The sequence below is a fragment of the Erpetoichthys calabaricus genome, chromosome 10 (assembly GCF_900747795.2).
Source record: "Erpetoichthys calabaricus chromosome 10, fErpCal1.3, whole genome shotgun sequence".
NCBI classification, from domain to species: domain Eukaryota; kingdom Metazoa; phylum Chordata; class Cladistia; order Polypteriformes; family Polypteridae; genus Erpetoichthys; species Erpetoichthys calabaricus.
The window spans coordinates 166,600,592-166,626,438 of record NC_041403.2 but is presented as its reverse complement, the minus strand read 5'-3'; the positions used below and the strand labels follow the sequence as shown (position 1 = coordinate 166,626,438).

Sequence of the window (25,847 nt, the reverse complement as noted above, 5' to 3'; positions counted from 1 at the left end):
AGTCTGTCAGTGGAGCAGGACGGTGACAGCAGTGTGTCGCTGAAGATGCTCCTCTGTCTGGAGATGATCCTGTTCAGTGGATGTGGTGGATTCTCCATGATTGACAGGAGTCTGCTCAGCGCCCATCGCTCTGCCATGGATGTCAAACTGTTCAGCTCCGTGCCTACAATAGAGCCTGCCTTCCTCACCAGTTTGTCCGTGAGGCGTCCCTCTTCTTTATGCTGCCTCCCCAGCACACCACTGCGTAGAAGAGGGCGCTCGCCATAACCATCTGATAGAACATCTGCAGGATCTTATTACAGATGTTGAAGGACGCCAGCCTTCTAAGGAAATATAGTCGGCTCTGTCCTCTCTTGCACAGAGCGTCAGTATTGGCAGTCCAGTCCAATTTATCATCCAGCTGCATTCCCAGGTATTTATAGGTCTTTAGGTTTTAAGCTGAATGAACTGAGTGAATGAGCTGAATTACATCCCTCTTGAGTTTGGTTCTCATTATTATGCTCAGTCTGACTGTAAAGAGATGTTTCTTGGCTCTGCCAGGAGAAACGCAGTTCATTAACTTGTTATCGTTCACTAGACCCCCCCCCCACAACACGTAATTCCAGATTTGAAATCAAATGAATGTCGCCAAATGTCATGCCGGTCATAAGAGCCATTTCCTAGTTACATAAGAATCATAAATGTTTCACTAAATGATAGTGCATAATGTACGGGAGGTTCCTATAGCCCTCATCAGTTGAAATGAATTGGTATATTCTAACTATTTCCAGCTTATCTGACTAAACATTACTCTCAGTTAGTGATCAGCCTTGCCATGTGTAAGGTGTAGAGGGCACACGGTTTTAAACTGGGCCTTGTGTACCGTGTCTGCGTGTTTTTTGGGTGTCAAGTAACATGCAAGACAAAGCACTTAATTGAAAGTGCTGCGCCGTACGTTTAAAGCGTACAGAAGAAGAAGTAAAGAACTTTTCAGCATAGAAATAACTAGATTTTACAAGAAAAGCAAAGTTTAGAGAAGATACATTTTTCCTTTTTGTTGCATTTTATTCTTCGTGTGTAACAACTTTTTTCTTTATTCTTTTGTGGATTGTTTGCTTTGAATTTTCACGAAATATTTTGTAGAGAAAAGCCAAGCAAAATGACCCCTTTTATTGGCTAACTAAAAAGATTACAATATGTAAGCTTTCGAGGAGACTCAGGCCCCTTCTTCAGGCGAGATGTAATTGATTATAATTATTGATATACAGTAATCCCTCCTCCATCGCGGGGGTTGCGTTCCAGAGCCACCCGCGAAATAAGAAAATCCACGAAGTAGAAACCATATGTTTATATGGTTATTTTTATATTGTCATGCTTGGGTCACAGATTTGCGCAGAAACACAGGAGGTTGTAGAGAGACAGGAACGTTATTCAAACACTGCAAACAAACATTTGTCTCTTTTTCAAAAGTTTAAACTGTGCTCCATGACAAGACAGAGATGACAGTTCCGTCTCACAATTAAAAGAATGCAAACATATCTTCCTCTTCAAAGGAGCAAACAAATCAATAGGGCTGTTTGTCTTGTAAGCACCACGGCACAAAGCTGTTGAAGGCGGCAGCTCACACCCCCTCCGTCAGGAGCAGAGAGAGATGGAGAGATAGACAGATAAAAAAATCAATACGTGCCCTTTGAGCTTTTAAGTATGCGAAGCACCGTGCAGCATACTTAAAAGCTGCACACAGAAGGTACCAACGTGAAGATAATCTTTCAGCATTTTTAGACGAGCGTCCGTATCGTCTAGGTGTGCGAACAGCCCCCCTGCTCAATCCCCCTACGTCAGGATCACAGATAGTCAGCGCAAGAGAGAGAGAGAGAGAAAAGTAAGTTGGGTAGCTTCTCAGCCATCTGCCAATAGCGTCCCTTGTATGAAATCAACTGGGCAAACCAACTGAGGAAGCATGTACCAGAAATTAAAAGACCCATTGTCCTCAGAAACCCGCGAAGCAGCGAAAAATCCGCGATATATATTTAAATATGCTTACATATAAAATCCGCGATGGAGTGAAGCCGCGAAAGGCGAAGCGCGATATAGCAAGGGATTACTGTAATTGATTGAACTCCCTGGGACCCAATAATCAATTACATCTTGCCTGAAGAAGGGGCCTGAGTCGCCTCGAAAGCTTACATATTGTAATCTTTTTAGTTAGCCAATAAAAGGGGTCATTTTGCTTGGCTTTTCTCTACATTCATAATGGCTAACACGGTACAACACCCTAGTACCACAAAATATTTTAAAATGAACTTTTGGACTGAGAGATCTCTTTCAGCACGCGTTTTACCCGTGCTTGAACTCGCCTTACACCCCAGCGGCTACACCAGTAAAGTCAGAAAGTGTTTGCGATTATTCTTTGTTATTAATCCACAATCTCGGATATCAGATGACGCACAATGACGATTTTTGATGAATCCACAAAGAGCAACACCCGGGACCGTGGTAAAGTTGGACAGCCTGCGAGGAGACAGCGTTCTAAAGATTTCATGTGAGAGCCAGAAGGTTTATTAAATTAATGAAGACTTACCTCACTTATGCTTTTTTGGACGCTGTTTATTGATGATTGTAATAAAAGCAGAGAATTTGATGCACAAATGTCCTCATTGCCCAGTCCATCTTAGTTTCATGACTATCGATGACCCGGACATCACAGTGGTTTTCAGATTATGGCCACTGCTGCTCCTATGATCCTATGGTGAAGAACTTGGTATGCTTTGTCTGTACTCACCTTTATTCCATGAAGACCAGGAGGACCAGGTTTGTCATCCAGTCCGGGGAAACCATCCTGACCTGGGCGGCCTGGAGGGCCAGGCAGTCCAGGAAAACCTGGATACCCCTGTGAAATAATCAGAAGAAAAATGGTTTAACGATTAAAGTAGAAAAGGTAAAACCTGGCTGGCTCTCTGGGAGCTTTGACCACTGCTGCCGATGCTAGTTTTAAGTATTTGATCATTCAGACATGAGTGGCCAAACAGATTGGGTTCAAAAGGCCTTGACAGGGCCTCACAGGGCTGGTGAAACTAAACAGAGGCGGGAATACACTTCAAGATGACTGCAGAGTACCATCAGAAGGTGCTGCTAAAACACACAAAAGACTGGCACAATGGTTTTGTTATTTGCAGAAGCTGTAGGCATATGCCAGCGTGTGGGAGGCAAGAATGTTGCTGAAGATTGGCATGTCATCAGTAAAGTGTGGGGTATAAGAATGGCAAACATGGAAGACTGGCATGTGGCAGCAGAAGTTCATTGTGGACCGCAATGGTTGACTAATCCATTGAAAGGCTAACAGCATGTTGGAGAAATTTAGAGAAGGCTGGCACGTGGGTGAAAAAACCTTTAAAAAGCTGGCAGCAGAACCCATGTAGAAGGATGGCATCTGCTGGGAGAAGCTAAAAAGGATCAGTGTGATCAGTGAAATCTATGAAACAGAACCCTGATGCTTTCAAAATGAGGAACATTTGTGGAAGTTCAGTGGAAACCTGCTGTGACCTTCTTGTGCTCTGTGGCATAGCTGGGGTCGGCACTGTGATCTCTGCAGAGCCAACTGTCACTTGTACAGCCCACAGGCTGATGATTCCAGGCCTTTGGCGGCTTCCACAGTGATTTCCACCAATGCTGGAGACATTTGGGCCAAACGTGACCATCACAGCCTGAGCTGGGCCTTCTCGTTTCACTTCACTGCTGTGCAGAAGCTGAGATAAGTTCAGGTTTTTACAAAAATTCCACATCAGGGGTCCATAACAAGTTACATACCCTTTTCCCAGGGAGGCCTTTCTTTCCTTGTTTGCCGGGAATACCAGAAGGGCCCTAAAACAAGAAAATGAAAAAGAAACAGTAAGACCTAAGAGGTGGGACAGGCTGAGCTTCCCTAGCATCCTACCTTCAGTCAGCCATTTCTTGAACCTTCTTTTTCCAATACTGTGGCTCAGGACTCCAAAGTCCTGTAAATTGGGAGGGGTGGGTCGTGGGAGGTGCAGTGATAAATGAACCAAGATGTGAAGCCCACCCATCGCAGGGCACATGCACACTCACTCATATGGAGCGGCAAAAGCATACAGCGAGAACATGCAATCTCCACATAAGCAGGGACTAAGCGCAAGCTGAACTTGGGTGTTCATCACCAGCTCATTCATATTTTTTAATTCATTCATTTTGTCTCTTCTTCACATTCTCCTAATTTAAATGAAGGGCTCTTGCCCTTAAGTGATTGGACCCATCCAGCCTGCTTCCACTTAAGCATCATGTGCCGCCCAATCTGCTTCTGCTTTACTGTCTGGCTCCGCCCAGCCTATTCCGCTTTACTGTCTGGCCCTGCCCAGCCTGCTTCCACTCAAGTGTCTGGCCCCGCCCAGCCTGCTTCCACTCAAGTGTCTGGCCCCGCCCAGCCTGCTTCCACTCAAGTGTCTGGCCCCGCCCAGCCTGCTTCCACTCAAGTGTCTGGCCCTGCCCAATCTGCTTCCACTTTAGTGTCTAGCCCTGCCCAGCCTACTTCCACTTTAGTGTCTGGCCCCGCCCATTCTGATTCCACTGGTCTCTGGCCCCACCCAGCCTGCTTCAATTGAAGTGTATGGCCCCGCCCAGCCTGCTTCCACTTTATTTCTTTCTTTATTTTATTTCAGCCAGTGTTCAAATCCTTGTTTTATGTCTTTTTTTGTTAAGGTTTGAATAATTTACTTATGTCAATGTTTCTTTTGTTTATTATCTGCATTGTGTACTATATCTTGGTTAATGTCATTGTGTTTAGTGGGTGGCCCCTCAAGAAGCGGGGTCACCTGTCAATCACAGCCTTATAAATCTGGGGGAACACCACCAGAGTGTTTCAAAAAAGCTGTCAGCCATTCATTGTAGCTCCATCGAGCGCGTGTTTTGCTTTTCTGTTTTTCTTTTGATTCAAAGTAAACGGGGTTTTGCCTGGTTGGCACCCCCAACTAATTTCTGGTCTTGCCCCCGTTACATTGTCTACAACAAGTGAGAGTACATGTGGTAGTACACCTGAATTATCCTACAGGATGTGTCTTACCGGTGGCCCACGCTCCCCTTGAGGGCCAGGTGGTCCAGGTGGTCCCGTTCGTGTCTAAAAGTGTATAAAAAAAAATAATGGTTCAGAGCAGATCCATAAATGTGATTTTCTATAGCAGATTCATGGTACTAACATCATGGGGGCCGCCTCATTCTGTGTTTTAGCAGGACATCTCTGCCCCAAAGTGAGACATCATTCCAGCCTGGATAATTTAGCTTGGTGGGCCATCTTTGGACTGTGGAAGGAGGACAGGCCAATTATTAATTAATTAATTAATTAACCAACCACAGATTTGGCTCAGCTGTCTCATACAGCAATGGGTGTCACCACAGCACTCCACTATACCCAAAAAAAACACAACCTTAAAGAGGTGGCACACAGGTGCGGGCATCACTGCCTTTATCCACACAAGGAATGTGGGCAGAATAGCCAATTGGATGGCTTTCTATATGGCCAGCTAGTAAAGACAACGTCTTAGTAAATGAGCCGATTCAGTTCTGAAAAGAACAGCAGGGGACAAGGAGCTGTCATGAGGGGCACTTCATCAGCTGTGTGAAGTCTGCCATTCTCACGGTTCTTCTTATTAAAGATCGACTTGGGAAAGAAAAGTGAATGACGTGTCAAAGGAAAGAAAAATTCAGGAGGCTCATCTGCAGCCAAATTCAATCAGAAATTCATCTCAAAGTGAAAGCATATCAGTTACGGGATAACCCAACCTTCAGGAGAAAAGGGTGAAGAAATGAACTTCCAAAGCTCAACGGAGCAACCGCGAGGTGCACCTACCGGCCAGAGCTCCAGCAGCTTCTTGTAAAACTTCATCTTCTGGAAAGCAAAACCAAATGTTAAAAGAGAAAGAGAAGCTGAAGGGTACAAGAAAAACAAAGAAATGAAACAAAACTAATTAACGAGTTAATAATCAGTACATATATTAAAAAAATGAATGAATCAATCAGCTAATCAATGATGGAGTTACCACATTATAGTAACACAAACAAATAATGACCAATGGAATGGATGGCTAACAGAAGGGTGATAGACAGATAGAAAAGAGCTATATGATAGATAGATGTGAAAGGCACTATATGATAGTGTGAAAGGCACTATATAATAGATAGAGATAGATAGAAAAGCACTATATAATACATAGTGTGAAAGGCACTATATAATAGATAGATAGTGTGAAAGGCACTATATGATAGATAGTGTGAAAGGCACTATATGATAGAAAAACACTATATAATAGATAGACAGATAGTGTGTGAAAGGCACTATATGATAGATAGAGAGATAGAAAAGCACTATATAATAGATAGATAGTGTGAAAGGCACTATATAATAGATACATAGTGTGAAAGGCACTATATGATAGATAGATAGTGTGAAAGGCACTATATAATAGATAGACAGATAGTGTGTGAAAGGCACTATATGATAGATAGAGAGATAGAAAAGCACTATATAATAGAGTGTGAAAGGCACTATATGATAGTGTGAAAGGCACTATATAATAGATACATAGTGTGAAAGGCACTATATGATAGATAGATAGTGTGAAAGGCACTATATAATAAATAGATAGTGTGAAAGGCACTATATGATAGAAAAACACTATATAATAGATAGACAGATAGTGTGTGAAAGGCACTATATGATAGACAGATAGTGTGAAAGGCACTATATAATAGATAGATAGTGTGAAAGGCACTATATGATAGATAGTGTGAAAGGCACTATATAATAGATAGTGTGAAAGGCACTATATGAGATAGTGTGAAAGGCACTATATGATAGAAAAACACTATATAATAGATAGACAGATAGTGTGAAAGGCACTATATAATAGATAGATATAGTGTGAAAGGCACTATATAATAGATAGATAGTGAGAAAGGCACTATATAACAAAGTGACAGACTGCCCAGTCAATGGTTTGTGACCTCACAAAGGCTGATGAGTCGGTCACAGATGCCCCCAGACTGGCATTTTCTCTGTCCATCAAATGGCCACGGCAGTCAGAGGCAGATTTGTACGACAAGCGAGGCAGCACAATGACATCAGGCGTACTTTGAAAGACTTCCATTCCTCCACTGACGTCTTCCACACAATGATGCCTGGCATCCCTGGAGCGTCAGTTGGGTTTTGACTTTCTGTTATTCCCATGTGCCCAGTCACTCTGTGGTGTTCCTACATGTACAGATAAAGGAGGATTATTAAACAAAGACACTTCATGCGATTTTAAGGACTTTTTCTGGTAAGGACGACTTTAAGATTTGTTATCACAGAGGACGTTTGGAAGTCGACACGCAGTATGCCAAGTGTCACACTTCACCCTCACCCATTTTTACACCCTCAGTAATCCTTGCCACCACCAGACATGGGTAACCCGCTTACCCCCCAGGTGTCACTTTGGGCTTGCCTGTGAGGCACTCAAATCACAAGGTGGTTAATATCTTTAGGTGGGTTCACTCCAACGTTCTGTTTCAGCCCCTTTGTTCCTCTCATTTAAGTTCAAGCATTTTCAGCTCTTTGACTGGACGGCTTCTCTCTCCAGTCAGTTCTACATGACCTCCATGTCTCCCTTCTGCTCTTTTTGCCACCTGCTGCCCATTTCTGACAGGGTCTTTGTCAGCCTCTAACTTTTCTTCATTACTGCCCTCATAACCTGCCGGACTATAACTTGAGGCAGCCATTTCAATTTTGCCGCCTGCTGCTGCCACTGCTCGTTGAAGCACAACATGGCTCCCCGATGAAGGCTGCAGAGAAGTGGCAGGGGAGTGGTTAGGACTAGACACTCTTGGTTGGTCAAAAGGAATGGCAGAATGGTGGCCACTTGAGCTCGAGACGGCAGAGCAGGCTGCCACGCCTAGTGCTTGTCTGAAGTGATCCTCAACATCCAGCATACAAGAAGCAGAATAGGGGACACGGTGGCCTAATGTCCACCCCTGTTATCTCTGGAGACCTGAGTCCAGTTTGACACACAGTGAGTTTCCATGTGGAGTTATTTTTTGCTTCGTCAGGTTCGAGGCCACACTCTCTCGTCAAGGACTCGTACCTGATGGAGGCTCCTCATGACTCTTCAATGCAAAATGGAAATTCAAAAAATGTGCGACATCCATCCCTTCACAATCCTAACATAACATTTTCAAATACAGTTAGCTTAATCCAGGTTATGTTCGTCGAGGGATCAGAGCCTGTCCCAGAAGCACCGAGCACAATGACAGATGCCAATCCTGGACAGGCCCATTCTCATTGACACAGCCACTGTACAGCTTTGCCAATGAACCTGAGAATGTAAGGGGGCATCTACACAGACATGAGGGGGACGCGGACAACTGGGATGTGAGAAAAGGGGGCTAGTACTGTTCTGACCACGGCATCACTGTGTCACACCATCATGAAAAATATTTATTTAAAATATGAATGTGCTGCCTTGCAGTAAGGAGACCCGGGTTCGCTTCCTGGGTCTTCCCTGCGTGGTGTTTGCATGTTCTCCCTGTGTCTGTGTGGGTTTCCTCCCACAGTCCAAAGACATGCAGGTTAGGTGCATTGGTGGTCCTAAATTGTCCCTAGTGTGTGCTTGGTGCGCCCTGCCCATGGATTTATTCCTGCCTTGTGCCCTGTGCTGGCTGGGATAGGCTCCAGCAGATGCCCGTGAACCTGTGTTAGGATATAGCGGGTTGGACAATGACTGACTGACTGAATGAATATGAATGGATACTAATTTAGAAAAATAAAAATAGAAAAAGCAAGACAGCAGATAGGAGCAGGCGACCAATGCAATGTAAATTTATTGTTATTCCTTTGGGCCACTAGATGGCACTCTGACCTTGCGGATAGTCAGGTTGCCTAATTCCTGTCTTTGCTTCGGACCACATGAAGCTTTTCCTTTTATTTTGGTCTCTCCATTTCGGCCATGATACACCTGATCCTCTCGCTACTGCGGCCCACTGGATCACTAACCCTGCCAGAACCAGCAGTCCAAAGGGAAATGCCCACCTACAGTATTTCATGCTGGGTCTCCAGGTAGGCAAAGCAACTGAAGATGAAGGCTCCACAGGGTAATATGTTAGTGCGGACCAACTCAATGGGCATCCTGACTCTCCAGCCTTTTTGAGGTCCATCACAGTCTCTGACAGACGGGACCAAGCGCGATCACATCAGCTGGTGCTTCACATCCCTGGGGACAAACTGTCATTTGTAGTACTTTGAGGTGACAACAGGAGATGTTAGGTTTAATTGACCTGCAGTCCGTCAATAGCACTGCACACTTAGCGAAGCCGACTCCTGGAGTTGGCTAATCATCCAATGTGTATTTTTTTTCATATAAACGCGGATAACCACCTACCCCCCATTTTTAAATCCGATGAGATGATCATTTCACTATGGAAAAAGATGATCCGCTATGGCGATCCCTAACAGGAGCAACCAAAAGAAGAAGAAGAAGTTCATTTCTCAAAAGATCTATGCAAACATCTGCGGTGGGCTGGCACCTTGCCCGGGGATCGTTTCCTGCCTTGCGCCCTGTGTTGGCTGGGATTGGCTCCAGCAGACCCCTGTATCCCTGTAGTTAGGATATAGCGGGTTGGATAATGGATGGATGAATCTATGCAAACCTTTCAGCCACGTCTGCATAACCAGGAGTTCATTTCAGGCTGATGAGAAGGTACAGTACATGAACGTTAATCCCATCTATCATCAGTCAATTGACACTGTCATTTAAAATATTATGGGGTGTTCAAACCCAAACACCCCGCCCTCCTGACTAAGCCTACAGAGAACCCCATCTGCCTGCAACCACTGAGATTAAAAGAAACTGAAAGCAAAATCCTTCACAAGAATGAAAGGGATGTGACCGTCAGCTTCCAGAACATTTCACTTTTGACTCCTTCCTCCGAATAAAGTGGCCATTCACTTTATTGCAGGGAAAAATGTCATTTCCAAGCGAAATCGATGGCAGAAATTAAGAGCGCCGTCTTATTTAATAGACAGCATGGGCACTGCGGCAGCTTCATTATGGGTCCCATTTTTCTCTTTCAATTCATGAATATTCCTAAAGCTGCTCACAAAAAAATCAATGGCGAGCAATCTCCATTGTTGGCAGCCTCCCGGGGAGTCGGGACGTGCGGCTTCTCGCTTCTATTTAGTCTGTAGTGCGCGGCTTTCATTTAGGCAATTATCTTTTAAGTGTCTATGCCTGCTGCCAGATTGGCAAGAAGCTAACCTCTACTCGCTACTCCTGGCTTGTGATGCTATCAATCACATCAGTACCTTGTGCGGAGCCCAGCTGGAGAGGCCATTTGGGATGACACGGACAAACAGGACAGGGATGGCCACAAAGTGACAACTGATGGTGCTGAGCAAGACACAGAAGCAGGGGCTTCAACGTCCCGAGGAAGCACCAAGGAGCAAAGCGGCATAGCGGAAACGGGTCCTTCAGGGTTATTGCTACGTTAGGCATCTTCTAGAGATGACTCTTCTGTCAATAGGAGGAGTGTCGCACTTTTAGGAAAAAAGAACAAAACGTTCTTGAGAAAACAGGCTGGGGTTTGTTCCCTGAAATTCTGTTAATCATGACGGCTCAGCCAGGATAATAAACTAAAGGAAAGTCAGAATACCGACAGGAAGGATCGAGAGCCAGCAATGCTAAAATCACAATGACAACAGACGAGTGGCTTGGAGTGAATCCGAAATCTTGGACAACCAAAGAGTAACATGTCGTCACCCTTTGTGTGGCAGCAGCGGTAACGTCACATGCTGCACACTCCTATCACGATGCAGAATTGACTTTCATCTTTTTGTCTACGTTGTAGGGTTTGGTTGTGACCTTTATGAACCCATTTGCTTTGACAAAGCAAATTTGTTTTTGACATGAATTTGTCCAAAGACGACATAGAAGGCTTTCTGATCTACACAGTTACCACCGATTCAATGCCCGACACCCATTTTGGTATTTCAGTTAAATTTGTTGATGTTACTAATTCCAGTTTTGGTGTTTTTGGACTATCAACTGTTTCTCGACGCTCTACTGCCACATCCAGCTCCACTGATAACGGCTGGTGTTACACTTTCAGTTGTAGTCCACGTGCGGATGGCTGCAGAGCCCTCTTAACAGCACTATAGGCCCCCGGGCAAAGCAATGCACCAGGGCCCCTACCTACACAACCACTTGGCAAGTCACAACATACATAGATTAGCATGGGGCCCCTGAGCTGCTGCCCAGTGTGACCATGCGCTAAGATGGCCCTGGATGTCTGGCCATGCTGTATCACGGGTTAGTGATACTTCTGTAAAAAGGATGGACCTCTGAAATGAATTTATTGGTTGTGTTGGTTCCATTAATTGATTGGTGTCTAACACGATAAGTGGCTCAGTAACATCGGTCAATGATTCTGTTGACTCTTCTTATCTAACTGATGATGGAGTTGGTATTGTTGTTAGGTTGGATCCAACTATATACATAGGCTCTGTTACATTGGTTCTTGATGTATTTTTGGTCTGTTGGCCCAACTGGTTCCATTTCTTGGATAGGTTTAACTGGCTGGTTTGACTCTGTTGGGTCCACAGACATTGTCGACTCGCTGATGTCTTCTAGCTTCTCTGGTGTACTTGGTTTTATTGAGTCAGAACAATCTGTTGGATCCATCAACTCATCCAAGGTGCAAGACTCAATTGGTCGTGTGGATTCATTAACTTCTTTCAAGACTCCATAGATTTTGTTGACTCAGCTGGCTCCAAATTTGCTTGACTCCTTCAATAGTTTATGACTTTACTTGATTCTGTTGCTTCCACCAATTTTACCAGGAGATTTGACTTTTTTGGTTCCATAAATTGGCTGAATATACGCAACTCAGTTGGTGCCTTCAACTTTTCAAATTAAGTTTGTAGATTCAGTGGGCTATTTAGGATCAATGGATTCTCTATACCTCCTGGATTTGGTTGACTCAGTTTGTTCCACAAATTCCATAACGTTGCTTGGCTTTGGTGGTTCTATGAATTCCATAAATGTGTTAAATTTCATAGAAGACTGGGGGGAAAAGTTTAATTTTTTTTTTAATCATTGACTTGCTAAGCCATTTTTGCGGTCTCCAATGGGGATTTTCCCATGATGCAACCTTGGTTGCACCACTTGTGACGTCAATGGAGTGCCAATATACAGTAAAAGTCACCTCAAAACAGTCACTAGCATCCGAGATCGGACCAAATTTTGGTAATTTGAACCTAAGCTTTGCATTTTGACTACGATTTCTGGTTCACGTATTGCTTCTGTTGTCTCCATCTCTTTGACTTTTGGTTTTCACCCTTGCTTGGTCCGTTCACTCTTATTTCTCCTGATTTGTACTCTTTGGTCCAGAGAAAATCCAATGGGATTTTAATCTTAAGCAAAAAGGGCTAGTCGTTGCACATGTCATACTACATCACTGACTTTCACAGAAGCTCATCACGACCACTCAAGACTAACCAAGATTACGTAAATTGAGTCGACAAATGAAAATTGTTGGACAGATCGCATGATGTGACAGGGTCTTTAATATAGAATGGTAGACTCCCTTACCTGTAGCTCTTGAGTGGTGTTCTGTTGGGGTTTCCTTCTTTTTGATGGCACAGAGCTGGTTGAACCACCTAAAATGAAAGGAATCATTATTGGTTTCCTCCTCAATTTAACTGACATCCACTGAGAGAGTTCTAAGATCACCTTTGATTGCTCATTACCCATAAAGCACTGTTCTGAAGAGGACAGTCCCCAAACCCCGGTCTACACTGCCCACTCATTTGGCAGACCCCGTTTACTTTACCTGTAGTGCCGGTTAGAATGTCCTGGCAGTAGGATGCATGAGTTGTCTTAGTGGTATCATTTAACGCGTCAGTTGTACGATTCTTTTCTGAATTTGCATCTAGGCATTCATCAGGAGACAGGCCAGGGCTGGGCTCCAGAGATGAATCAGTTACCATCGCTTCAATGCCTGACACTCGTTTTGGTAAGTCAGTTAAATTTATTGATGTTAATAATTCCACATTTGGTGTTTTTGGACTTTCAGCTATTTCTTGATGCTCTGCTGCCACATCCAGCTCCAGTGATATGGCTGGTGTTACACTCTCGGTTGAAGTCCACGTGCGGATGTCTGGCTGTGTGGTATCACGGGTTAGCGGAACTTCTGTAAAAAGGATGGGCCTCAGAAATGAATGTGTTGGTTGTGTTGGCTCCATTAATTGATTTGGGTCTAACACAGTAAGTGGCTCAGTAACATTGGTCAAAGATTCTTCTGATATAATTGATGATGGAGTTGGTGTTATTGAGATGTTGGGTCCAAATATATACACAGACTCTGTTACATTGTTTCGTGATGTATTTTGGTCCGTTGGCTCAACTGGTTCTGTTTCTTTGATACTTTTAACTGGCTGGTTTGACTCTATCTGGTCTCCAGACATTATCGACCCGCTGATGTCTTCTGGTTTCTCTGGTATGCTTGGTTTTATTGATTCAACAGATTCGTCTGGCTTGCCTGAATCTGTTGACTCCATCAACTCATCAGAAGTACTGGACTCTGTTTGTCGTGTGGATTCATTAACTTGTTCCAACACTTCTGGTCCAACGGATTCCATAGATTTTGTTGACTCAGCTGACTCTATGGGTTCTCCAATTTTGCTTGACTCTATTTGTTTAATAGTTTCTATGAATTTACTCGATTCTGTTAGTTCCACCAATTTTACCGGTATATTTGACTTTTTTGGTACCATGAAATGGCCAAATGTACCCAACTTAATTTGTGCATTCGACTTTTCAACTTTGCGCAAGTTTGTGGATTCAGTGGGTTTTCTAGAATCAATGGATTCCGTATACACCTTGAGTTTGGTTGACTCAGTTGGTTCTACAAATTTCACAGACTTGTTTGACCAATTTGGTCTCACAAATTCAGCAGATTTGTTCGATTCCGGTGGTTCTACAAATTCCATAACTTTGCTTGGCTCAGTTGGTTCTACGAACTCCATAACTTTACTTGACTCTGTTGGTTCTACAAATTCAGAAAATGTGATTGACTCTGTTGGGTCTACAGATTCCAGAAATGTTCTTAACTCTACTGGTTTCCTGTTTTTGCCCGACTTCATTGGTTCCAAAGAAGTCCGGGAATTTTTGAACCTACTAAATTTCATGGGTTTCCGCTGTGTTCTTAACTTGGGTAGTTCTGTTAATGTTTCAAGTTTCCTCAGTTTGACTAGGTTCACTGATCTGCTGTGTTTGCTGGAGTTCACTTGCTCTGTGAACCTCGGAAGTTTGCTTGGCTCTGTTGGTTCCATGAATTCTTGGAATCTGCTTGATTGAATTGGTCCCATGGATTTCCTAAGTGGGTTTGACTGGATCAGGTCTATTAATTCAATAGCTCTGCTCGATTCTGTTGATTTGTTGAACCTACTGGAATGTATTTCTTCCACAGATCCCCTCAGGTTGGTTAAATCTGCTGGGTCATTCAATTTGCTGAATTTCCTGAACTCAGTTGGTATTATGGATTCTGTAGATTGTTTTGGCTCAGATTGTTCTATGGATTTGATCAATTTGCTTGGCACTGTTGGTCCTGCGTGCTCTACTTTCTTAGATGATTCTTTTGACTCTTCCCCTGCTGTGCTCGACTCAGGCACTTCCATGGATTCACCTGGCTTGTGTGTCTTTGTTGCTTCCCTTGGCTTTTGTGGTTCCGATTGTTTCTCTGGATCCCTTGATTTGCTTGCCAACGTTGGTTGGACTGACTTTCCTGCCCCGCTCGATTTAGTTGATTTCACAGACTCACCTGGTTTGCTTTGCACAGTTAATTTAATTGACTTGGCAGGCAAAGTGGGATGACTTGATGGGGTAGGTATCTGCGGTGTGTGGCCTGTCTGAATCAATTCAGGAACTTCTGATTTACTTGGCCTAGTTGCTTTTGTTTTCTTGACGGAGTGTGAAATCGCTCTTGCCTGGTTTGACACCAATGCCACTTTTGTCGGAATTAATTTGAATAAACCTCTTTGTCCACTGGGATTGTTGTAGCGGGATAACGTGTTCCTTCCTCCTTCTTTAGACACCATTTTAGACACGCCTGCCTCTGAGGATGAGCCTCTTTTAACTCTGTTGGTGTAATCCACTGACTGTGGCCTAATACTCATGAATTCTAACCTCAGAACTGGTACACTAAAACTCTGCTCTCCCATTGGCTTCCGTGATTCTCTCCTTGGTGACACATTGGCATGAAAGTTGCCAGACATGGTGTCGTTCATAAGAAGCAGAGTCTGATTCTCTGAAAGTCCATCTGGAGATCCATCTTTGATTCTTGACATTCTCATATTGCTTTCTGAATATATGACCTGGAAATCGAACAGATGGCACATTAATGAACAGACAGCAATAGAAGAACAAAAATGAACACAACATTACTGCAATTGGAAGAGGCACAACTTTAATTTGGTTTTATGAAGAAATGGTAAACAAGAAATGTTACGAATTTTAAACCAGAACACTGAAGGGATCCCACTCTGTTGGGCCCCTAAGCAAGGCCCTTAACCTGGAAATTGCTGTATAATGGCTGACCCTTCACTCTGACCCCCAAAGGTCATGTGAATCCATTGGGGATTAATAAAGTATAACAAATAAAATAAAAAAATCACAGCTTCGTAATGTATCTGGTCATTTTTAAAGATCAAGCAATAAACAGATAGATATTTGCCAAGCTGTAGTCCATAAACCTAAAATTCGAAATAAAGAGATAAGAATAATAATTCAAGAAGGGGGAATCTAAAAGCAAAAAATGGCCAAAAGGACCACCAAATTAAACAACCGACAAGAGCAAAGATGAGCAGAGGAACACTGCTGCATAAAGAGAGCTAATGTCACCACAACAAGGCAGTGGCAACAAGTGTCTTAAATAGCCTTCAGGTAACTGCAACCCAAATGATTGCAGCACCTGCCTCATACTATACTGGCAGTGCCCTTGTCCTCGTCAAGCTTGTGCTAGCAAGGCACAGCAGTTTGGAGATCAGACGGTTACAATGGATCCACAAAGTATCCTGACTCCTTCACTTTCTGTTGCATATTTCATTTTAAACGCATTAATTTGCGATTTTTGCCCATCAGACTACACTCAATATTCCACAATGACAAAGGGAAAACATGCGATCAGGAAAGGTTTGCACCTTTAATTAAAAGCCAAATCAATCTCCCATTTCTAGAAGTAGTGAGACATTTTTCTGTGGATCACCACATTGTGCTCAGGAGCCTCCTGTTTGCTTTAATTCTCCTTGAGATGTTTCTAGAACTTGATTCAAGTCCACCTGCAGAGTTTAGAACGGCAAACGTGTACCTGTATATGGAAGGGTCCCACAATTCACACTGCATATCAGGGCAAAAACCAAGTCATGAAGTCCAAGGAACTCTCTGTGGACCTCTGTGATCGAATTGTGGTGAGGCAGAGATCAGGGATAAAGGGGTAAAACCATTTCTAAAGGTCTGAGTGTTTTGTAGCCTCAATGGATTGTGAAAAAGAAGAAGTTTACAGTTGGCTGTGTGGCCAGTGATGTCCACGGAACTCTCTGTAGACCTCCGTGATCAAATTGTGGTGCGACATTAAAACAATTTAGACAAGAAAAAGGCCATTGCCTGACAAAGCTCACCAGTACTATCCAGAATATCAGGCCATAAATAGGTGATATCAAACCATTCCTAAAACTTTGAGTGTTCCCAGGAGCACAGCGGCCTAAATAATAGTGAAACGAAAGAATTCTAGAACCACCCGGGTCTTCCTAGAGTTAAGCATCTGGTGTCACTCACACACGCACGCACATCAGAGACAGCAGCAGGATCTAGTTATTCCGCATGGGACTGATTATGTGCACTAATACCTTCTCTCATTCTTTGCAGGAACAATTAGGAACAACTCCACTTCCTATTTCAGCATTAGACCGCCCCTGGGATGATGTCACTTCCCATTGATGACCCGCCTCTTCCTCCCTCTCCACCATGTAAACCTGACAATTCTCCTGTTCTTCAGTCTGTTATATGACTCAGTCTGAAAAGATTACTCTCTTTGCTAATCAAAGATACTTTGCCTGACAACAATCCAGACAATATACAGGACGGATCCCCCCAAACCTTTATCTTGTTCCCTTTATTTTCTTACACTGGTCAAACTAAGTAACCTCAAACCAAAACATTTAACACATTGACTGCATTGAATTAACTATTAAAATGAGGAGCAGACGTCAGACACATTTGATAGGAGGTGACGCAGGCGAGCGATTTCTCTTGGTTTATGGTGCACATTTATAGGATGGACCTACTTTGAGTTCTCCCCAGTATTATAGCTCCTTGTCTTTATCGTTTGTTTAATAAGCCACAATATCTCGGATAGCTTTAGCCTCTGTGAAGCATTTCCTGGGTTTGAGAACACATGAAAACCCCCACTGTAGAAACCTGATAGAAGCCCCCTGGACTAATCCAGTGCTCCTCTCTCCCATCAACCTGACAACTCCAGTCCGGATGATCTTGAGGTCTTTCGAGGGTGACATCCAGCGACAGAAATCTGCACCCCCTCCACCCACTCAGTGCAGTTTCCTTGTGTCGTTAGAATTTAATGGAGTGTTTGACTCCTGCTGAAGTCTAATCTTATAATTTCGTTTGACAAGCACTTTGTGACGGTGATCACCACGAACGTCTGCACCGGCAGATTGATTAGTGTTGAAACTGGGGATTTTATTACAGGCCTGTGTGACACTCGACAAACGTGGTGCCTCAACTTTGTGTTTAATCGCAGCAGGGAGACGGCTTCATGGCTGCTGCCGGTTAACCAATCGTATGCCACCCCTTTCATTTCAGTGTTTGATCACAATACCATTTACAAGTCCAGTGTGCTCATGATCACTACGGGGGGCAATCAAGCATTGTTTATGCCAGCGTTTCTCAACCTTTAAGTATTTGCAACCCGAGTTTTCATATCAGTTTTAATCGCGCCCCCCCTAAGGTTTTTTTGAAAGGAGCCCACTAATACTAATTTGTTCTTTTTTAATTAATGATATATCATAGATGCAGATTTTATTATACCTACTTAACTTTAATCGACATTATTCTAACTCTATATTTATTTTTCTAGTATCAGAATGTAGTTTAAGTTAAATACATCTATTGAAACCAAAACAAATTTTTATATTTTCGATTCTTTTCTTCTTTTCACATCTTTGCGCCCCCGCCTCACAGATTGAGAACCACTGGTATATGCTAAGGAGATAAATTTAGTTTAAAGCAAAACATGATATATAGGGACATTCTGTGTCACAAAGCCTTGGGTAACACAGCTAGTGTAGTTTTCTTTAGTGAAAGGGGAAACTCAGGTCTGCAGTGTATGTAATGTGAGGGCTGGGAGACTGCTGGCCATGGAGGGCTTAATGAGGAGAAGTGGCTAATTTATTTATTTTTTTTAATTTTATTGTAATCACACAACATTCCATACAAATAGATCAATTTTTACAAAAACAGGATTGAAAACAAATCAACCCCTACCCCTGAGAAAGAGAGCATGGCCAGCAGTAACTTAAAGCTAGTAAAAGTAAGTAAATAGATGAATTAATACGTGAATAAAGATACATGGAGAAGAAAAAGGATTCTCTCCCCATTTCACTTCCTCAGTGCTTTAGATGCTTATTCTAAAATGTTATTGATCAGATCCTGCCAGGTTTTGAAAAATTTCTGCACGGATCCTCTAAGTGAGAATTTGATTTTTTCCTGTTTCAAATAATATAAAGCATCAGTCACCCACTGACTTAACAGAGGAGAGTTAGGATTCTTCCAGTTGAGCAAAACAAGTCTACGTGCCAATAGTGAAGTAAAGGCCATTACAGTTTGTTTGCCCCTCTGTGAGCCCACCACACACAGCTGTTAATGGGTTAGAAGGAACTGTGACCCCAAGGCTGTCTGAAAGGCATTTAAAAATTTTGCTCCAGAATGATGTTAATTTGGTGCAGGTCCCGAACACGTGACCCAGTGAGGCTGGAGCGCGATTGCAGCGTTCGTAAGTTGGATCTTACTCTGAAAACATTTTGGACAATTTTTAACGAGGCAGATGTGCTCGATATATAAATTTTGAGTTGAATAATAATTGTTTGCTATGCACACGGAGCTCGAGTGAATTCTGTGCATTGCTACCTTCCACTCCTTTTCTGAAATATTGAGTGAGAGATCCTTTTCCCAATGTCCTCTTGGATCTTTGAAAGGGAGGGACTGTAAAATAGTTTTATATATTACAGAAATGATGTCCAAGTCCTCGAAACTGAGAAATATTTTTTCCGGCATAGAGGGAGGTGGGAGGTGAGGAAAATTGGGCAGGTTCTGTTTAACAAAGTTTCTAATTTGAAGGTAGTGAAAGAAATGTGTTGCTTCTTCTTCTTCTTCCAGCTGCTCCTGTTATGGGTTGCCACAGCGGATCATCTTGTTCCTTATCCTTCTGTCCTCGTCATCTTGTTCTGTTATACCCATCACTTGCATGTCCTCTCTCAGCACATCCATAAACCTTCGCTTAGGCTTTCCTCTTCTCCTCTTACCTGGCAGCTCTATCCTTAGCACCCTTCGCTCATTATACCCAGCATCTCTCCTCTGCACATGTCCAAACCAACGCAATCTCGCCTCTCTGACTTTGTCTCCCAACCTGAGCTGACCCTCTAATGTCCTCATTTCTAATCCTATTCATCCTCGTCACACCCAATGCAAATCTTAGCATCTTTAACTCTGCTACCTCCAGCTCTGTCTCCAGATATTAAAAACTGCGTATGTTTGAGAGGGTGGAAAAAGGTAGTTCTCCTGCAGAGGTGCCACCGATAAAAGCTGCTCTATCTTAAAATGCTTCTTACATTGGTTCCATATTCTGAGTGAGTCAAGCACCATTGGGTTGTTAGTATATTGGCGATAACTTGTACTTATTGGGGCACAAAGCAAGGAGTATAAAGAAGTACTGTAGGATTTTATTTCTATTGTGGATCAAGCCTGTGTATGTTCATCTATTTGTGTCCGTGTCCAGGTTTTTATAGTTTGTATGTTTGCTGCCCAGTAATAAATTTGAAAGTTAGGTAGTGCCATGCCACCTTCCGCTTTAGGTCTTTGTAGGGTCGCGCTTTGGATATGTGGATGTTTGGAATTCCAAATAAATGAGGTTATGGTTGAATGTAATTTCTTAAACAATTTATTGATGAATATTGGAATGTTTTGAAATAAAAAGAGAAGCATCTTAACAGTGTTAATTCGTCCAGCTAAAGTGAGATGAAGTGTTGACCATCTATGCAAGTCTTGCTTAATTTTTTCCATGGAAGTGGCTAATTAAGTATGAGCATACCAACGCGATCCACGCAGTCGCCCCTCATCACCAACTCTGTGTGGCAAGATGTGTATGCATAAGAGCACTGAGCGACGGGACAAGGGGTAGGTAAGAAGCCACATTAAAAGGTACTGGAAGGGAGAAATTGATTACGAAAAACAGCAAGAAGGAGAGAGAAGTCCAACATGACTATGCCAATTGTTTTGTTGTGTTAGGGCCTTAGGGTGACCCTATTCTCCCCTTCATACTCTTTACTATGCAGACCTGGAACCATCCCAGAGTAGGGGTCAAACTTGCTGGGAAAACAGAAGGAGCGGAGGAGATCAAGGGCTCACATGGACTGCTCCGAGGTGGCAGAGAGGGAGAACCTGGCTCATAACTTGCTGTGGGTACCACAGGAGATGGCAGAGAGAGAAAGAAAAAGAAAGAGGCCACGCTGTGGGAGTGTCGAGTCTGCAGAGCACTGCACCCTTCATGCCCCTTGTGAACAACAGTCCTTTGATACGTGAGCAGAGGAGACGAAAGGTTTCACCACTGAACGTCTACGCATTTCTATTCTTCTCAGGCTAGTTGGCCAATTTCAAAGGTTTGTGGGTGGAAGGATGGCTCATAGAATGTTCTTGTGAAATTGGTCTCAAGGTAGATTGATGAATGCCCAAGCACACATTCAAGATTGTGTATGGTGGATTCTACACAGGCTAGCTGGTCAGTTTCAAAGGTTGACTTGGCCATTCCTGGGTGGATGGCTCATAAGAATGTCCTTGTGAAGCTGGTCTCTAGTAGATTTATGAAATCCCAAGCACATGTCCAAGGCTGCGGATTCCTCTCAGGCTAGCTGGCCAGTTTCAAAGGTTTTCTTATTCCTTTGTGTGTGGATGGCTCATAGAATGTCCTTGTGAAGTTGGTCTCTAATAGATTGATGAAATCCTAAGTATGTGTCCAAGACTGTGGATTGAGGACTCCTCTCAGGCTAGCAGGCCAGCTTCAAAGGTTTGCTTGGTCATTCATGGATGGATGGCTGATAGAATGTCCTCGTGAGACTGGTCTCCAATAGAGTGATGAATTCCCAAGTACATGTCCAAGGCTGCAGATTCCTCTCTGGCCAGCTGGCCGATGTAAAAGGTTTTCATGTTCCTTTCTGGGTTCATAGAATTCCCTTGCGAAGCCAATCTCAAGGTAGATTGAATGCACAACCACATGTCCAAGATTGTGGATTGCGTATAAAAAAAAAAAAAAAAAAAACTGCATGCGAGATTCTAGCTTAGTTTCAGTTCCGACTTCTTGCAGATCTTCTTTAGACTCCGTTTCTTGATTAGCGTTGGCGACATGTTCACTATGTGTTCTGGTTTCGACTTCTGTTGCATATTCAGTTATTTGATTCGACTCTTGCTGCTTTCTTTTGACGTTGGGCCGGCCAAGTTCCAAGTCACTGGCACTACAACACTGTGCTTCTTTGAATCTCTGAGGAGATGCCACATAAAACAAACACCACCTGATTAATCCTGGATAGAGAGGTGAAGTTCCAACATGGGCTTGAATTAGCTTGCAGCCGCAACGCAACAATATCTAAATCCCAGTGGAAAAGCCAAACACGATTTTTCTGTCTTATAATTGAATTCATTGCCATGGTGAGACCTAACAAGCGCCGACAAGCCTGGTGATCTTTATTTTATTTTATTTTTTCTTGACTGTTTGAGATGGGATTCATTTGTTTGATTACGGAATAATTAAAACAGCATCTGCGGATTCATAACAGTGATTAAGCAATTAATTTAGGAGTAAGATTAGGTGGCACTCATGCTAATGATGCACCTCTAATAAAGAAATCAAAACACGAATTTTAACAATGAGTTCATCTACTCTTCCGTGGCACAGCAAACAGCCTCCCGCGTCTGAATGTGAACGGAATATCAATTGACCGGAGAGGACGTGCAGCTACCACTGAGAGAAAGGCCTGAAACTGCATGTGGGCTCGGGCACAAAAGACGTGGGAAGTCCACTTATTAGATCCTCCGTTCTTTGCGTTTCCCACGTAATCCTGTTCAGGGTGTGAGATGTGAACCAACCATAAATGAGACACCGGGCCAATCGAGGGGCAAAACAAAAATCCGTCAGATAGGGTGTAGTCGGAAGGATCTTTCTGGATTGAATAAGACTAATATTGTCGCAAATGTGGCATATTGTTGACTTGTTTCTAGGGATTGACAAAATCTCTTATGTCCTAAATAGTTATTACTAGAATTAACAACAGAGAAGGAAGGCTGCGACATTTCAAGAAAATAACAAGCCCTTAAAAGGTCTCCATACCACTTTCTCTTGGTACAATTGGTCTGCTGATGTCTCCTCTAATTTTGCAGATCAACTCTATGATGAGATAAAAGTTCAGCTATGGTGTTATGGTGTATAAAATCTACAAATTATTCTCTTTATTTTTATATTTTGCTCAATCTCAACAAGGTGAATTACATATATAGGCATTAAAATAAAAAAGGCATATCCTCTTCCCTTACACTTCACTTTTATAACAGTTGTTCACAGCGCAGTACTAAATTGATTTTACAGCCTGGGAAAGGAAGACTGAGCTGATACCTCAGGCTATTGATTACTTTACTTCATGGATGGACATCTGGGACAACAATTTGGTTTACAGCCTGGGAAAGGAGGACATGCCGATGTTTTAGGCAACATCAAAAAAAATGTATTATCTGGGAAAAGATAGATTAAAGAGTTTGAGCAAAAATTCATCCATCATATTGACAGCCGGCCAATCAGGTGCATGCAACAATCATGTGTTGTGAAACCACGGCATGAAATTTTATAATAAATATGCCTCGTTTGAAAGCAGAGAAACAGCGACAACGGAAGAGAGACATCAGAAAAGAAAACAAAGACATGTGTGGCCAGTTTTCATCCGATCGTCAGTTAACAGGATTTTCATGAACGTTGATTGCTAAATCAAACGCTGCCCTGGGACATTCACCCTTGACATCACTGATTCCTTTCAGTAAGCTTTTTCTAAGACTATTTTATCCAGACTTTACTATCGATCTTATTTTCTATTGCTTATTGTTGTTGTTTAATAAACTAGAGGGCTTTGCCCCCTGCTCGCTTTGTGAGTCCTCCCCACCACCCCGGGGTACGCCACGCGCCAGCCACTTTGCGTCTCTGACGCTCGCGCTGTGAAAAGGGGGGCTGAACGCACGCTTTGGAGATGCGGACAGATCACCTGCTTGCTTACTGCTCCTCCTGCCGTGCTGCGTGTCGATCATTTCAAAGCCTGTACAGCAGCGGTCCTCTCTTTGCTCGCTTACCCCCTTACTGCCACTTCGCGTCTCTGCTGCTTGCGTTGTGAAGGGGGGGGGCTGAACGCACACCAAGGAGATGTGTTCAGATCAGCTGTTGTCTTGCTGCTACTGCTGGCGAGCTGCATGTTCTGCTTGTTGCGCTGTGCGTCGATCATTATAAAAGCCTGTACAGCAGCGGTCCTTATGGTCTCACTGCTTTATCTTGCGGGATGTCAAAGTGTCTCTCGCGGGACGTCCGCGCCGATCTATCTATCTATCTATTATTACTTCCCTTATTTTCTGAATTTGCACATATTACTATTACTGTTCTCTTGTGTATCCTTTTTTTCCCTTCTTTTCTCTCCAACGCTTTCGTGTCTCTTTTTGATGCACTGCTCTTTCTTCTTCGCTTAGTCGTTCACGTGCCATCTAGAACGTATAACATTTTTAAGAGCCGAGAAAGCACATGAAGTGTGTCTACCAAAAGCATTCCAACAACTGTGAGGTTAGATGTTCGTGAACTTGTTTTAAATTGTTTGCGAGTAGGGCGTGACGTGCAAAAGTCACCATCTCACAGGTTTTGCTTCCTAAGGTTGTAATGTCTAGTCTTGCGTGATGTCAAAGTGTTTCTCCGAGATGATCACATCTCGTCCCAAGATTTTTTTACATAATAGATATTAACTTGTTTTTATCTTTCTATGCTTTGTCGTAATGTCTAGAGTGACTGAAATAATAAGGTAGATTTCTTTGAGCACCTGGTGCAGCCGGAGATTTGCCATATGCTCTGTGCTGCGAGGTTTATTAAGGCTGAGGGTGAGAGCTCCACTCAATAGTAGGGAACAGGACGTAAAGTAAGGCATTCTTGGCTGATAAATGGCCGATAGTCAAGAGTGCTGAGCCTTAGTATGTTTAAATATTTTCTTGGAGACCAAAAGTAATATTGAGGTCTGAGATCTATTTAAAACATCGTATGTTGCTCGTGCCGATAATAAATAAGTCTCTTGAAGTGCTGAGAGAGTGACAGGCTGTGTTATTCTTATAGCACTTGTGTGGTTTAAAGTGCTAGAAGTTAGCCAGCTGTGTGTGTGTCATTCGTAGGGCACTGTTGTGGTGAGGGTCTGAGTGTGTGTGTGTATATGTATGTATGTACAGTATGTGTGTGTTACTATTTAGGGTGTGGGAGTAGGCCAATCCAATAACGAACTTGACAAGTGTAAGGGGCAAACAGACGATAACACAGTTGGAAACCTGTGTAATCAATTCAGAGTCACAGTGGCAGCACTGGTGGAGAGCAGAAAGCAATCCTAGACAGGGTGCAAGTTTGGTGCACACCCACAGAGTTGTTAATTCACCTGCCACCCTTCTCTTTGGGGATATGAAAGGAAAACTTAAGAGAAACCTGGGATGTTGGATCTGCGACACTCCTGTGTTCTGAGACGTCTGACGAAACCCAGCTGTGATGTTACCTGCTGTCTTCTGTGATAGCGAGGTGGTACTGTGCAATCCTTCATCATGAAGCACAAAACAAAAAGTAGGAGGCTTTCAAAAATCCACAAAAAAAGGCCAGACCTGTGGTTAACTCAGGACTGGGCCCACTGGATTAGCCTCACCCATGGCAGCCTCACCCCCAAACTAAAAAACAAAAAACAAGTTTTCTAGGGGACTAAGGGTTCACAAAACTGAAGAAAAATGTGACACCTCTTATCCACAACAAAACAAGGCACGTTTTATTTAAAACAGAATTCAAAACTATAAACAGAACAAGCAAGGCAGGGACAAAAATGAGTGAAAAAAAATAGGCAAAACCTTAAGGCAAACAAATCCGATAAACACTGTGGACACTAGGGGGAACTCCTGCACCCCTAAAAACCCAACACAAACAGGCTAGAGAACAAGTTAGTTTTTAATTGTGGGAAACTCTTCTTAAAACAAGCATTTCCCATCACAGCCACAAGTATAAGCAACACACAAGCACAAGCAAGCAACTCTTTTCTTTCTTCCTCTGTCACTGGTCACTGCCTCCTCCAGTCCTCCTCACAAGCTTCATCCATCTTCCACCAGACTCTGGTTCCTGGAACTGAGGCAGGCAGCTCCTTACTTCCGGTGTTCCAAACATGTGGTTTAAAAATACTTGCGGGTGAGGCGGATGACCCATGAAATAGGGCTCCCCAGTCTGTTCAGCACTCC

At 43.2% G+C, this 25,847-nt stretch overlaps 2 protein-coding genes across 2 annotated transcripts in view; both read right to left on the bottom strand.

Annotated features, from left to right (window-relative positions):
• LOC127529337 (collagen alpha-1(III) chain-like) overlaps nucleotides 1-11,621 on the bottom strand; it is a 33,635-nt gene extending 22,014 nt beyond the window's left edge. Inside the window, exons 1-5 of the mRNA XM_051932476.1 lie at nucleotides 11,525-11,621; nucleotides 5,837-5,913; nucleotides 5,054-5,107; nucleotides 3,787-3,840; nucleotides 2,762-2,869 (exon numbers count right to left, since the gene is read on the bottom strand). Of these exons, the coding sequence (XP_051788436.1) occupies nucleotides 2,762-2,869; nucleotides 3,787-3,840; nucleotides 5,054-5,107; nucleotides 5,837-5,913; nucleotides 11,525-11,621 (390 nt within the window). The remainder of the gene's footprint in view (nucleotides 1-2,761; nucleotides 2,870-3,786; nucleotides 3,841-5,053; nucleotides 5,108-5,836; nucleotides 5,914-11,524) is intronic.
• A 911-nt stretch (nucleotides 11,622-12,532) lies between these two features.
• LOC127529448 (uncharacterized) overlaps nucleotides 12,533-25,847 on the bottom strand; it is a 44,342-nt gene continuing 31,027 nt past the window's right edge. The window contains exons 2-3 of the mRNA XM_051933039.1: nucleotides 12,847-15,388; nucleotides 12,533-12,673 (exon numbers count right to left, since the gene is read on the bottom strand). Of these exons, the coding sequence (XP_051788999.1) occupies nucleotides 12,579-12,673; nucleotides 12,847-15,367 (2,616 nt within the window). The 5' untranslated portion in view covers nucleotides 15,368-15,388 and the 3' untranslated portion in view covers nucleotides 12,533-12,578. The remainder of the gene's footprint in view (nucleotides 12,674-12,846; nucleotides 15,389-25,847) is intronic.